Genomic DNA, 15,526 nt, shown 5'->3' on the forward strand with positions numbered 1-15,526 from the left:
CGCTTCAGTCTGGAACCGCGCGACTGCTTCGGTCGCAGGTTCGAATCCTGCCGCGGGCATGGATGTGTGTGTTAGTTAGGTTTAGTAGTTCTAAGTTCTAGGGGACTGATGACCTCAGATGTTAAGTCCCAAAGTGCTCAGAGCCATTTTCAACTCCACTGATGGATCGTGCATTCGGAATCCTCCGAGTTGAATATCGTTCGCGATATTCGTTAGCTGCAGCCGTAGCATTACTATCACATTTGCCATAAATAAACACCATATCGGCGTGTTCCTCAGTCGTAAATTTGAAAGGCATCCCTCTTTCATAAATAATCTACAAACTAAAACAGCTACTATGTGGTTTCACTTAAATACTCCGTTATTATATTCGTTCACTGAACAATACAGAAAACTAACTTGTTTCAAGGTTAGGAAACGACTGAAACTACTAACGGTTGCCAACAATGAATAAAAGTTTCTACATTCTTAATGGAAAATAAACAAATTTACTTATATAATAATTTTTGTTTCTCTGGATGTTCTGGAAAATCACTGCAGATACACGTCTGGGACATGGTTTATTAGATTCACCAGACCAGTAACTACAAAATAAATGGAAATCGTGCTTTACTTTAAGCTCATATAGTTTTGCGATGGCTTCATATTAACGAAGTTGCTAAATTTCAGGCAAAATCTTTTATTAGCCATAACTTCGTAACCAAACATTTGCGGACCTATGTTTATATTAACTTTTTTCTTTAGGTTTACTTGTAGAATAACATATTGAAATATTTGTATATCTTCGTGAATCAGCCAATATTATTGAAGACCTCGAACATGACCGCATCATCAAGTTGGCCGTGTGAACGCAATTCATAATACAGCGCCTCTTGGTATGTCATATTAGATTACGATGTCGAAATAAAATATAAATACTTGATAGAAATATATGGCTCAAATGGCTCTGAGCACTATGGGACTTAATATCTGAGGTCATCAGTCCCCTAGAACTTAGAACTACTTAAACCTAACTAACCTAAGGACATCATACACATCCATGCCCGAGGCTGGATTCGAACATGCGTCCGTAGCGGTCGCACGGTTCCAGACTGAACCGCCTAGAACCGCTCGGCCACAACGGCCGGTCGCTATAAATACTGGGTGTTACAAAAAGGTACGGCCAAACGTTCAGGAAACATTCCTCACACACAAATAAAGAAAAGACGTTATGTGGACATGTGTCCGGAAACGCTTAATTTCCATATGAGAGCTCATTTTAGATTCGTCAGTATGTACTGTACTTCCTCGATTCACCGCCAATTGGCCCAATTGACGAGGATCCGCACGCAATTGTGCAATCACGTCATCAACACAGATTTTCTGTGAACGTTTGGACAGGCATTGTTGGTGATGTCTTGATTGGGCCCCATGTTCTTCCAACTACGCTCAATGGAGCACGTTATCATGATTTCATACGGGATACTCTACCTGTGCTGCTAGAACATGTGCCTTTACAAGTACGACACAACATGTGGTTCATGCACGATGAAGCTCCTGCACATTTCAGTAGAAGTGTTCGTACGCTTCTCAACAACAGATTCGGTGACCGATGGATTGGTAGAGGCGGACCAATTCCATGGCCTCCACGCTCTCCTGACCTCAACCCTCTTGACTTTCATTTATGGGGGCATTTGAAAGCTCTTGTCTACGCAACCCCGGTACCAAATGTAGAGACTCTTCGTGCTCGTATTGTGGACGGCTGTGATACAATACGCCATTCTCCAGGGCTGCATCAGCGCATCAGGGATTCCATGCGACGGAGGGTGGATGCATGTATCCTCGCTAACGGAGAACATTTTGAACATTTCCTGTAACAAAGTGTTTGAAGTCACGCTGGTGCGTTCTGTTGCTGTGTGTTTCCAGTCCTTGATTAATGTGATTTGAAGAGAAGTAATAAAGTGAGCTCTAACATGGAAAGTAAGCGTTTCCGGACACATGTCCACATAACATATTTTCTTTCTTTGTGTGTGAGGAATGTTTTCTGAAAGTTTGGCCGTACCCTTTTGTAACACCCTGTATAAATGCTATGTTGAAACCTCACGTGGCCAAGAATTTGATTTGATTTCTAAAAAGCGGAATATTTAGGTGTTCAGGCAGAGCTCGATGGGGGCAAAGGGACTGGACTCCAAATTTCGGAACTCTCTCGGCCAAATCAGGATGTCTGGTCACTTTAAATAAGAGCGATGCCCTTTTTAGCAGCGATAAACCGTACTTTGGCGCACTTCACTTGAGAACGGCACAATACCGAAGTCTCAAACGTGGTGAATGAATACATTTAATGACAGCCCATGGGGAAAATGTTACCCTTTCTAAAATTATTGCAGGGTTGTGGAACTAAGTACATGGGAAATATCATCCAAATATCATGATGAAGGCGCCGCAGACACGACTTTCTCAGAAAATTTGTGCTAACCTAAAGGAGGATTCACAAAGGAACGAGCCGAATGCTGTAAAATGAAAACCGCTGGAGGGATCGTAATCCAATTCCATACAGAAGGAGGTGTTGTCCCTATAAGGGCGCACTTGCCAGTTACTTATAGAAACACGGGCGCACCGCCACGTGACGACAGAGCGAGCACGTGCACGCATCTACCGTCCACTGCACTCAGCACTGCTAAAAACAGAAAAATGGAGACTTCAAAAGAAGAGCAAAAGGGTGTAGCGACAGCAGAAGTAGTGCGGGGAACGAAAATTCGTCGAAGAATGGTACAAATGGACGGACAGCACCGCGTGTCCGTGGCAACTCCGACGCCCAACCCGACCCCTGGGGCAATGGCTGACTTTGTGACTCGCCGATTTTAGATAATGGGGGCGTGCACCTTTTCGATAATTGTGTCACTACTGCGTTCTGGCGTTCCAGATCCGACATCAGGAGTCAACAAAATCCGTCGTTCTTAGAATCGTGTGTGCCACATCTTGCCTCTTGTGAAGGGCATGCAGAATTATCTCAGCCGGCCGCTGTGGCCGAGCGGCTCTAGACGCTTTAGTCCGGAACTGCGCTGCTGCTACGGTCGCAGGTTCGAATCCTGACTCGGGCATGGATGCGTGTGATATCCTTATGTCAGTTACGTTTAAGTAGTTCTAGCGAGAAATATTTCACAAAAGATTTGAAATTTTATGGTTGAAAATTGTTGGCTGTCGCTAAGTGATCTAATTATCAAACTGGATAAATATAGTTTGGCTAATTTGTACTTAATTTGTACTCCGTTTTAAGCAGAAGCTAGTTTTTTTCTGCATCTCATTGTTTATGACGTCATTTCTCCTGAACTGTGTGTTTCGTACAATAACAGTATGTTGCAGGTGTATTAAGTGGTATACATGGATACTTTCTACGAAATATTTTGCAAACAGAGTTAGTAATAATGACGTAGTAAGTTATTCATGCCTGATGCGGCAGTTTTACTGCGCGAACAGCGCAAATGTAGTAAACGATTAAGTTTATTTTTTCTTTTATAATTTTGAATGTTATGGCAGTACAGGGAGGGGGTTGTAAACAAGAAAACGTTTCCTGAAGGTCTAAGATTATGTGCAAAGTTTGTTGCAATCTGGGTATTTGTACGTGTTGATCTACGATGCCTCAAGATGTAACTGTAGTACTTGTCTTGTTATGTTAAATTTTTAACGAGAGGCCATACCTCGGTCAATAATTACGCAAAATATTGAAGATTAAAGCTTTGTTGCTTCTGGTAGCAGTTAGATAAGCAACCTGCAATTGATCCAATAAACCATGAATTGGCTGGCCGGTGTGGTCGAGCGGTTCTAGGCGCTACAGTCTGGAACCGCGCGACCGCTACGGTCGCAGGTTCGAATCCTGCCTCGGGCATGGATGTGTGTGATGTCCTTAGGTTAGTTAGGTTTAAGTAGTTCTAAGTTCTAGGGGACTGATGACCTCAGTAGTTAAGTCCCATAGTGCTCAGAGCCATTTGAACCAACCCAAATCATGAACTGAGATAATTTTAAAAAATGGTTCAAATTTCTCTAAGCACTATGGGACTTAACATCTGAGGTCATCAGTCCCCTAGACCTTAGAACTACTTAAACCTAACTAACCTAAGAACATCACACACATCCATGCTCGAGGCAGGATTCGAACCGGCGACCGTAGCAGTCGCGCGGTTCCGGACTGAAGCGCCTAGAACCGCTCGGCCACCTTGGCCAGCTGACGCTGTTTGTAGTGGATTTTTGTTGTTGATGTGAGCATCTTATCTTCTTGCACATGATGGGACATGGAAACGTCGAGGACATCGTTCCTTGAATGGTGTTGTAAGTGCTACTTCTTTGGAGAATGGGAAATTTGTTGATGTTGAGTGCTTATGTAAGTACTGCCACACGTCCCATGGTAACACTGAAGGACATATTGGACATCAAGGTTCTAAGAATTATGATGGTTACAGTGGAGGTATGGAGTGTGATGGAGCTCGAAAAATATGAGGTCGGTGCCCGTTTATAACGTTAGATATACGAAGGACCTAGGCGATGGAGCTCTAAAGCTTTCAATAAAATTGAGTTCAATGTTTATGGTGATATCTTGGTAACAAAACTGGAGTGTTGTTTACGAGATATCGTATTTTGAAAAGCCCCACACCGAAACATGCACAATACTTTTGGTAGCACACACTAAAGAACAACACTAGTGCATACCCTAGTTATGTGGATTGTGGCCAGTAACGAGACAACTGACTATTACAGGTTGTGTTCAAAATGACCGCTGGCAGCGGCAAAACATACTTTCAGTCTGGTACGGAACGACTGCTGCACGCGAGCTGGAGTTTCAGCGGAGACGTTCGAGCAGGCTGCAGTAATACGTCGTTGTGTACCATCGTGTATAGTTGGTAAGGCCATGTAGACGGCGCCTTACAGCTTTCCCCACAGAAAAAAAAATTGCAGGCGTTATATCCGGTGAATGGGTCGGCCTAGGTACAGGTCCTCTGGGTCCAATCCAACGATTTGGAAACGATTCGTAAAAACACGCTGCAGTACTTCGTGCACTATCGACCGGACAGCCAATCCAACGATTTGTAAACGATTCGTGAAAACACGCTGCAGTACTTTATGCACTATGGACCGGACAGCAATCAAGTTGGTACCACAGATTCCTCCTAGTCTGTAGAGGAACATCATCTAACACCCATGGAAGATGGTCTATCAGGAGACTGCAATACTTGCGCGTTTTCAGTGTTCCATCTATGAAAAACGGGCCTATGAGCTGATGGTTCACTATCTCACACCACACGTTTACACTCTATGGATGCTGACGTTCCATCTGACGAAGCCAACGGGTATTGTTGGCAGACCAGTAGCACATGTTTCGGCGGTTTACCTGCTCATGATTGGTAAATGTGACTTCATCACTAAAAGCAGTATATATATACTGCTCAAGAGCCACATGGAAACGATTACAAGAATGGTGTCAACTTCTGTACATGGGCATAAAGACAGGAAACTATATATATATATATATATATATATATATATATATATATATATATATATATGGAAACGATTACAAGAATGGTGTCAACTTCTGTACATGGGCATAAAGACAGGAAACTATATATATATATAGTCCTGGTGGTTTCCATGTGGCTCTTGATGGAGAGAGATGTGATAGGGATGGAACCTTTGTTGACCGGCGTAGCACACTTGACTTGAGTCATGCCACTTCCCCACGCGATTGCGCGATAGCTAACGTGCGGATCGACTCAAGAGTAGCAAGAACATCAGTCGTCCTCTCTTCTGTCGCCATTTGTTTCCTTCTGTTGTCTAGGCGTTACACCACCACTTTCACGTAACTGGTTCGAGAGCTTGATAAATAATTGCCGGGATGGTTGACGTCAATTGGAATACCTTGCCGCATACACCGAACGAGAATGAACTGCATTCTTCCTACATTCTTCGTACACAGTGAGCATGTCGGCTTTTTCTGCATTGGTAAACCCCATGTTTAACTCACTACCTACTGCTTGGACTATCACACACTGACTAGCAAGTCGCAGTGCACTCGAGAAACACAAAGGCACACTGTAAGTAAACACAACATCGTACCTAGCAACTACGCGGGATGAATGGAACAAACAAGTGTCGGTATGGAAACTTTCCGAAATACGGTATCTCGTAAATATCTCGCACTAGAAGCAAGAAACGACACTGAAATTCTAATTTACCCTAATTCTAGTTTGTTAATGTGAATAGGCATTGTTCCATTTAAAAAGTGCATGTTTGTACAAAAAATACAGTTTCTAAATATTAATACAATCTGTTTATTGGCTAACAATACGAGCCCTGACTACCAATCCAGTCTGCAGAAACCATACATCAACAGCACTTTCATTTCCGCAATATTTGCGGTGCATAGGTGTTTCGCCCTGTGTGCTAGAGGAATGATAAATGGTAGTACGCGTGCGAAAAGTTGGCCGGTCACCTCAAGGGCGAAACTGGGGGCAGGGGCAGATGCATCTGTCGCTGCAGGATGGCGGGGCTTAATAGGAGGAAGGCTCTCTTGTTTGTCCTCCAGTGCTGACAACTCATGGGCGTGTGTGCCTCGTACCGATCAGCTGCTGTGGTACGAATTTCTGGAAGTAACATGAATTAGTGAGTGTGCATTAGACAGACTGTCGTCTTTAAATGCGGTACATATTTGTGGCAACGAATGTGATATCAAGTGAAGGCTGTTGTAATACAACACACTGAGTAGGAGGAAGACGACATTAAAAAAAATGGTTCAAATGGCTCTGAGCACTATGGGACTTAACATCTATGGTGATCAGTCCCCTAGAACTTAGAACTACTTAAACCTAACTAACCTAAGGACATCACACAACACTCAGTCATCACGAGGCAGAGAAAATACCTGACCCCGCTGGGAATCGAACCCGGGAATCCGGGCGTGGGAAGCGAGAACGCTACCGCAATTAATCATCCGCTCACACAGAAAACACAATACAACATTGTCAGGTAACTACAGTGTCACAACTTTAGGGTGGCAGCAGTGCGGCCGACACGAAGAGTTCTGAATGGTGCAAATTTTTAACGGTTAGTACTTGGGGGGCCTGCGGGCAAATTAATGGCGCTCTTAGTATAACTGGTCTACTGGGGACTTATAATATATTAATTTATGTTAATTACCAATTCACAACAAGCTAGATATGCACTTGCGTCCAAGGTGCCACTCCACGATGTCGGTATTGACTCTTGAGCAAAAATGTTTGACTACTATTGTTGCATGCGTAATGGAGAACAGGCACATGTTGCTGATGTAAGACGATGTCAAACGCGCCAACACGTTCCAAAATGCATAGGTCACTTAGAGCCTTCGGCCTTCCCAACAACGCCTGACCTCAACAGACAAAAATTGCTAAACCTACCAACAGACCGCACATGGGAGTTACGCCCTCCCAGCATCTTCTACAAGAATAAAAGAATTGTTCGATCCACGCCCACCTCTGTCCAGTCCCGGCACACAGTTTTAATATCCCAAGCTTAAATCAGCGCACACGGCGCCGCAGAGTGAAAATGAATTCTGGTAACGATTAATACGTTAAAAAATCATACATGTGCAGTGTTTTGTGTGGTTCAGTCTGAACATGACTCGACCATTCTCAGCTGAAATATCAAGAGGAGAAGAACTAGTTTTGTTGCATTCCGAGAACTTTAAAGAGCAATAAATAATAGTTGTATACAAATTATATTTTAAGAAAAACGTATTAGAATAATTATGAGATATGGGTTCCACCTTTCTGCAAACACAGTTTTTTCTTTCTGTCCGGACTTGTTCCAGCCCTATGTGCCATCATTAATGGGTTTTTGTTTATTGAAAACTGTAAAAAATGATAGTAAATTAGGCTATAACTAATTTGGTAAAGTGAAGGCTAAAAAAAGTTTTTGTTCGTTTTGCTTCATACTATGATTTTACATTATATGGTTTTGCAGGACCATTTGTATGGTGTCCTGCACTGATAGCTAGTCATCTGCAAACCAAACGATGTAAATGTAAATTTCATCGGCGAGTTAACTCGCCTCTCGATTTTTGAAAAAAAAACATAAATTTGGAAATCAAAATGTTTTGCATATATAACTGTTACTACTCACATTTTGTTGTGACAGTTTTTCGCCGGCCAGTGTGGCCGAGCGGTTCTAGGCGCTTCAGTCTGGAACCGAGCGACCGCTACGGGCGCAGGTTCGAATCCTGCCTCGGGCATGGATGTGTGTGATGTCCTTAGATCAGTTAGGTTTAAGAAGTTCTAAGTTCTAGGGGACTGATGACCTCAGATGTCAAGTCCCATAGTGCTCAGAGCCGTTTTTTTTTTTTTTTTTGATAGTTTTTTTAATGTTCCAAGGACGCTGCACACACATAATAATGTACTTTCTGTAGTTTCTTTCTTTATAAACACCTTTTTACTTCGCAAAATGCGGTGAGCACTATGTTGTTGTGTTTCATAACCCCATCAGCATCAGTTTGTTCCCGAGAGAGTCTGGCGCTGAATTTGACTTTTGTTTACTTTTCTCTCGGCGCTGAATTTGACTTTTGTTTACTTTTCTCTCTCTTTCTGTGTGTGTGTGTAAGCTCCATTATCTGTTTTGTGTTGCCTTTATGTAAAGTTCCTTTTAACGTGTTAAGCAATGAGCCTTTACAGAGTGTAGTGTTTTCATTTAGAACTTGTTTGCCTTCTGCTATTGCCTTCTGTACATGGAAGTACTATTGTCAGTTTGTGGTATAGGCTGTGGCTGAATTTCAGTATTTTTAATTTTGCTGCTATTATAGTTGGATGGTGGTTATGTGCTATTAGGTGATTACCAAATGTGCTATGTATGCTGTTACTTTGTAGTGCTCTGAGGTGTTCTGAGTATCTTGTTTTAAAGTTCCTGCGTGTTTGTCCTATGTACACTGAGTGACAGGTTGCATGTGAGTTCACGTATTCCTGATTTGTTGAATTTATCTGTGGGCGTCTCCTGTGTTCTGATCTTTTTCTGTGTAGAGCTGTCTGTCCTGTCTCCCATTTGAAGTCCCTGTTTCTTCAGTAAGTTGCCTGTTCTGTGGACAATTTTGTTATTGCAAGTGACTATGTGCCATTTTGTTATTTTTGTGTGTTGTACTGTTGTGTCTCACAAATGGTCATTGTTTGTGTGTTGTGCTGTTCTGTGTTGTGTAAGGTTTTGTGTGTGTGTTGTGCTACCATTCCTTTTCTGTTTACAAGTTCGTTGGTTTAATTTCTCCGTAACCATTTTCCTGTGCTATAGGTTTTATTGTGTTTAGCTCCAGTGTGTAATTCTGTTTGCTTACGGGTGTTCTGTTCAATGTGTGGACCATGAATCTGAAGCTTGGTTGCTTGTGTGCCACGCTTGCTAACGTTACTCTTACGGGCTGCCACTGTAAGATCCGCAGTTCGTGGTCTAGTGGCTGGCTTTGCTGCCACTGGATCACGGGGTCCCCCGTTCGATTGCCGGCCGGGTTGGAGATTTTCTCTGCCCAGGAACTGGGTGTTTGTATTTCCTCATCATTCCATCTTCATTATCATTCGTGACAGTGACTAGATTGGATTGTGAAAAACTTTGGATTGTGAAAAACTTTGGATTGTGTAAAAATTGGGACTTCGTACGGGCGCTGATGATCAGTTGAGCGCCCCACAAATCAAACCACCAAATCATCATCATCCGCTGCAGGCTCTTCGTTCATTTCCGCGGGGGGTAGCCGGGCGGTCTAGGGCGCCTGGCCACGGTTCGCGCGGCTCCCCCCGTCGGAGGTTCGAGGAGTCCTCCCTCGGGCGTGGATGTGTATGTTGTCTTTAGAGTCAGTTAGTTTAAGTTAGATTAAGTAGTGTGTAAGCCTAGGGGCCGATATCCTCAGCAGTTTGGTCCCATAAGAACTTACCACAGATTTACAAAATTTTTTCCTGGTTCATTCAACCTTGCTGACTGCTGTTCATTGGCGATGACGGCTGGAAGTTACACGCCGTTAGCTCAGCTGGACGTCCAGTGGGCAGCGACAGCTAGCCTTTTCAGATGAACCACGTTTTATAGTCCTTAGAAGAGAGACCGTTGGTGTGTACGGCGTGAAACGTCTGAAAGCAAGCACTGTGCTTGCGTTATGGTCTGTATGCATGTAGGGGTGGACATGTTCTCCAAAGATAGATGCAGTTTCTTTTTCCTCGGCTCGATGGCATCTACCAACAAGACAAAGCAACGTACCTCATAGCTCGCAATGTACGTGCGTGCTTCGAAGAACACTAGGATGAGTTTACCGCACTCCTCTGGTCACTGATCTCTCCAGAATTAAACCCCAGTCGAAAATCTCTGGGATCATTTCGAGCGGGCTGTTCGCGCCCTGGATCCGCAACCGAGAAATCTATCGCAGCTCGTCACGGCATTGGAGTCGGCATGGCGCCACATCCCTGTCGATACCTTCCAGAATCGTATTGACTCTCTTTCTGCACGTCTCTCAGCGGTCCATGCTGCAAAAGGTTTTGGACAGGTGGTCACGTTAATGTGATGGACAGTTATGCCTTGACTGTATTGCATAGCACAATTCATTATGTAATTTCATTGTGTAATTCATTATTGCATGATGTAATTTTTATTATGTATTTCATTATATAACTCTTCTAGAGGCACGATTTACCTTTTATTAATTGAGGAACCATTACAGTAATCGTACTGAAGTTGTTGAAGTAAAAGCTTTCTAACAAAGGGAAATTTACATTCTTTTGTAAAGCAAATTAATCCTCTTTGTGTTGCAGGGGCATATACCGCTTCGTCCTAATGCAGATTGAAACGAAGAGGATGATGAGGAACAACTGCTCTGTCGTTTCGGAATTCGATGCACTTGTTAAGAAGCATCCAGATAAGCCGTGTTTCATGTTCCAAGACTCTGTGTGGACCTATAATGATGTAAGTATAGCCCTATGTTGGCGATTAACTAGGCACGTACTTGTAAGAGTGCTTGATGATAACTGTTGTTGGTGTCTCTCCTCTTTCTCGTACATTAATCTCCTCGATAGTCACCGACAGATGTAACGTGATTGTGGAAATTATAGCAGGGGAATATTCAATGCCGAGAAAGGCGTATGACATACCGTTTGTAGGGGCAAACTCTAAACATCCGCCGGCCGAAATGGCCGCGCGGTTCTGGCGCTGCAGTCTGGAACCGCGAGACCGCTACGGTCGCAGGTTCGAATCCTGCCTCGGGCATGGATGTGTGTGATGTCCTTAGGTTAGTTAGGTTTAACTAGTTCTAAGTTCTAGGGGACTAATGACCTCAGCAGTTGAGTCCCATAGTGCTCAGAGCCATTTGAATCTAAACATCCCTTCGCATCATATTGTTCCAAAGAGTAACCCAGAAACGTTTATCGGCGAACCTAAAAAAAATTTCGTCCCTGCTATACCCATAAAATGAGTCTAAATACGGGTAGCAACCATCGCCTTGACCCACGAATCAGGATAAAACTTTTCTCTGCTCCAAATGTGCGTCAGGAACTACACCGAGGTGACAAGTCATGGGATAGCGACGTGCACATATACAGTTGGCGGTAGTACCGCGTACAAAAAGTACAAAAGGGCATAGCATTGGCAGAACTATTAGCCGCACGACGGGAATTAACAGACTTTGAAAGAAAAATGGTAGTTGTAGCTAGACGCATGGGACACTAATTCGGAAATCGTTAGGTAATTCAGTATTCCGGGATCCACTGTGTCATCAGTGTGCGCGAGAATATCAAATTTCAGACAACGCAATGGCCGACGGCAGCGGCAGCAGAGTTGGCGTACTCTTGTCAGTGCTTACAGACAAGCAACCTGCAATTGATCCAATAAACCATGAACTGGCCGGCCAGTGTGGCCGAGCGGTTCTAGGCGCTTCAGTCTGGAACCGCGCGACGACTACGGTCGCATGTTCGAATCCTGTCTCGGGCATGGAAGTGTGTGATGTCCTTAGTTTAGTTAGGTTTAAGTAGTTCTAAGTTCTAGGGGACTGATGACCTCAGAAGTTAAGTCCCATAGTGCTCAGACCCATTTGAACCATTTGCAGTGCGCCATGTCATCGGGCCACAATTATTTACGATTGGTTTGAAGAACATTCGGGACAATTCGACCGAATGATTCGGCAACCGTCGCCCGACATGAATCCATCAAACATTTGTGGGACATGATAGGAAATGTTCAAACTGTTCCGAGGTCAGTTCGCGCACAAAACCCTGCACCGACTACACTTTCGAAGTTGTGGGCAGTTATAGAAGCAGCATGGCCCAGTGTTCCTGCAGGGGTCTTTAAACGACTTATTTTAGTCCATGTCATGTCTAGTTGCTGCACTACGCTGGGCAAAAGGAGGTGCGACACGATATTTGGAGGTATCTCATGACTTTTGCACTTCTGTGGCAGAGCACTTCAGAAAGTTGTTGCAGGGTGTCGCGGGTACAGAATAGGGACGTACTTCAATTTTCCAACTATAGAATTAGAGTCTCTTGCGATCAAAACTGAACCCAGAGATAGGGGATTCGTATGATGTCTATAAGAAAATTAATTCGAACAGAGAGATAGAGAACCAACTAGTGACAGCAACGTCTTAAAGCTCCTCCAATAAACAGACCCGCACTTTTCGAAACAATTGACTTTTCTTTGAGTGATCCATCTTCTGACTGGTCTGATGCGGCTCGCCACGAATTCTTCTCCTGTGCGAACCTCTTCTCTCAGATTAGCACTTGCAACCTACATCCTCAGTTACGTGCCGGAAATATTTGCTGGGTGTATTCCAATTTCTAGCTTCCTCTACAGTTTTTACGCTCTATAGCTCCCTCTAATATCATGGACGTTATTCCCTGATGTCTTAACATATGGCCTATCATCCTGTCCCTTCTTCATGTCAGTATTTTCCACATATTCCTTCCCTCTCAGATTCTGTGGAGAGCCTCGTCATTCCTTACATTACCCGTCTACCTAATTTTCAACAGTCGTCTGTAGCACCACATATCAAAAGCTTCGATTCTCTCCTGTTCCGGTTTTCTCACAGTCCATGTTTCACTTCCATACAATACTGATTCCCAAGCATACATTCTCAGAAATTTGTTCCCCAAAGTGATCCAATGTGCTAGTCTGCTTTTTATGTCCTTGTTCTGTCCATCATGGGTTACTTTACTGCGTATGTAGCAGAATTCTTATCCTTCATTTACGTTGTGATCCCCAATTCTGATGTCAAGTTCCTCGCTGTTCTCATTTCTGCTACTTTTCATTAATTTCATCTTTCTTCGATTTGCTTTCAATCCATGTTCTGTACTCGTTAGAATGTTCACTGCATTCACCATGTGCTGTAATTTTTCTTCACTTTCACTGTGGATAGCAGTAACATCAGCGTATCTTATCTTTGAGATCCTTTCACCCTGAATTTTAATCCCACTCTTTGAACATTTCTTTTATTTCCATCATAGCCTCTTAGATCTATAGATGTAACAACAGGGGCGAGACACTACGTCACGTGTCATACACCCTTCTAAACCGAGAACTTCGTTCTTGGTTCAAAAATGGTTCAAATGGCTCTGAGCACTATGCGACTTAACTTCTGAAGTCATCAGTCGCCTAGAACTTAGAACTAATTAAACCTAACTAACCTAAGGACATCACCCACATCCGTGCCCGAGGCAGGATTCGAACCTGCGACCGTAGCGGTCGCTCGGTTCCAGACTGTAGCGCCTAGAACCGCACGGCCACTCCGGCCGGCTTCGTTCTTGGTCTTCCACTCTTATTACTCCCTTTTGGCTCTTGTACTCCGACCGGCTTCGTTCTTGGTCTTCCACTCTTATTACTCCCTTTTGGCTCTAGTACATATTGTATATTACCCGTCTCTCCCTATAGCTGACTCCTATTTTCCTCAGAAAAATCGAACATTTTGTACCATTTAACACTGTCGAATGATTTTTCCAGGTCGACGTATCCTATGAACACGTCTTGATATTTCTTTAGTCTTGCTTCCATTATCAACAGCAACGTCAGAATTGCCGCTCTAGTGCCGTTATCTTTCTTAAAGTCAAAATGATCGTCAGCTAATAGATCCTCTATTTTCCTTTCCATTTGTATATTATTCTTGTTAGCAACTTGGATGCATGAGCTTTTAAGCTGATTGTGCGATAATTCTCGCCGTTGTCAGCTCTTGCACTCTTCCGAATTATGTGGATGATATTTTTACAAAAGTCAGATGGTACATCGCCATAGTCGTTTCACCGCCACTTCCTGCAATACGTTTTAGAAATTCTAATGGACTGTTATGTATCCCTACTGCCTTATTTAATCTTAAATTATCCAAAGCTCTTTTTAAATTTTGATTATAATACTGGATTCCTTATCTCTTCTAAATCGACTCCTGTTTCTTATTCTATCACGTCATCGAACAAGTCTCCCACCTCATAGAGGCCTTTAATGTACTCTTTCCACCTATCCGCTCTCTCCCCTGCATTCAACAATGGGATTCCCATTGCACTCTTTAATGTTACCAACCTTGCTTTTAATTTCACTGAAGGCTGTTTCGACTTTTGTATATGCTGAGTCAGTGTTCCTGGAAATCATTTCTTTTTCCATTTCTTCACATTTTTCATGCAGCCATTTCGTCTTGGCTTCCATGCACTTCCTATTTGTTTCATCCCTCAGCGCCTTGTCTTTCTGTATTCCTGAATTTTCCTGAACGTTTTTGTATTTCCTTCTTTCATAGATCAGCTGAAATATTTCTTATGTTACCCGTGGTCTCGTCGCAGTTACCTTCTTTGTACATATTTTTTTCTTTCCAACTTCTGTGACTGCCCTTTTTAGAGATGGCCATTTCTCTCCAACAGAGCTGCCTACTGAGCTATTCCTTATTCCTGTATCAACAGCCGTAGAGAACTTCAAGCATATCTCTTCATTCCTTAGTACTTCCGTATCCCACTTATTTGAGTAATGCTTCCTACTGACTAGTCTCTTAGACTTCAGCCTACTCTTTATCACTACTAAATAGTGATCCGAGTCTATATCTGCTCGTGGGTACGCCTTACAATCCAGTATCTGATTTTAGAATCTCTGTCTGACCATTATGTAATCTAAATGAAATCTTCTCTTATTTCCCGACCTTTTCCAAGTATACCTCCTCTTGTGATTCTTGATCAGCTATTACTAGTTCAAATTTATTGCAGCACTCAATCAGTCTTTCTCTCCTCTCGTTCCTAGTACCAAGCCAATATTCTCATGTAACCCTTTCTTCTACTCCTTCTACAGCCGTGTTCCAGTCGCCCAAGACTGTTAAATTTTAATCTCCCTTTTGTACTGCGTTACCCGTTCAGTATCCTCATATACTTTCCCTACCTCGTCATATTGAGCTTTCGACGTCGGCATGTATACCTGAACTATCGTTGTCTGTGTTGGTTTGCTGTCAAATCTGATGAGAAAACCCTAACACTGAACTCTTCACAGTAACTCACCATTTACCCTACATTCCTATTCATAATGAATCCTTAAATAGTAATACCATTTTCTA

At 43.1% G+C, this 15,526-nt stretch overlaps 1 protein-coding gene across 1 annotated transcript in view; it reads left to right on the top strand.

Moving 5' to 3' along the window:
• LOC126479821 (long-chain fatty acid transport protein 4-like) overlaps positions 1-15,526 on the top strand; it is a 329,898-nt gene that overhangs the window by 184,048 nt on the left and 130,324 nt on the right. The window contains exon 2 of the mRNA XM_050103817.1: positions 10,776-10,926. Within this exon, the coding sequence (XP_049959774.1) occupies positions 10,776-10,926 (151 nt within the window). The remainder of the gene's footprint in view (positions 1-10,775; positions 10,927-15,526) is intronic.

Source organism: Schistocerca serialis, chromosome 1 (assembly GCF_023864345.2).
Source record: "Schistocerca serialis cubense isolate TAMUIC-IGC-003099 chromosome 1, iqSchSeri2.2, whole genome shotgun sequence".
Lineage (NCBI taxonomy): Eukaryota > Metazoa > Arthropoda > Insecta > Orthoptera > Acrididae > Schistocerca > Schistocerca serialis.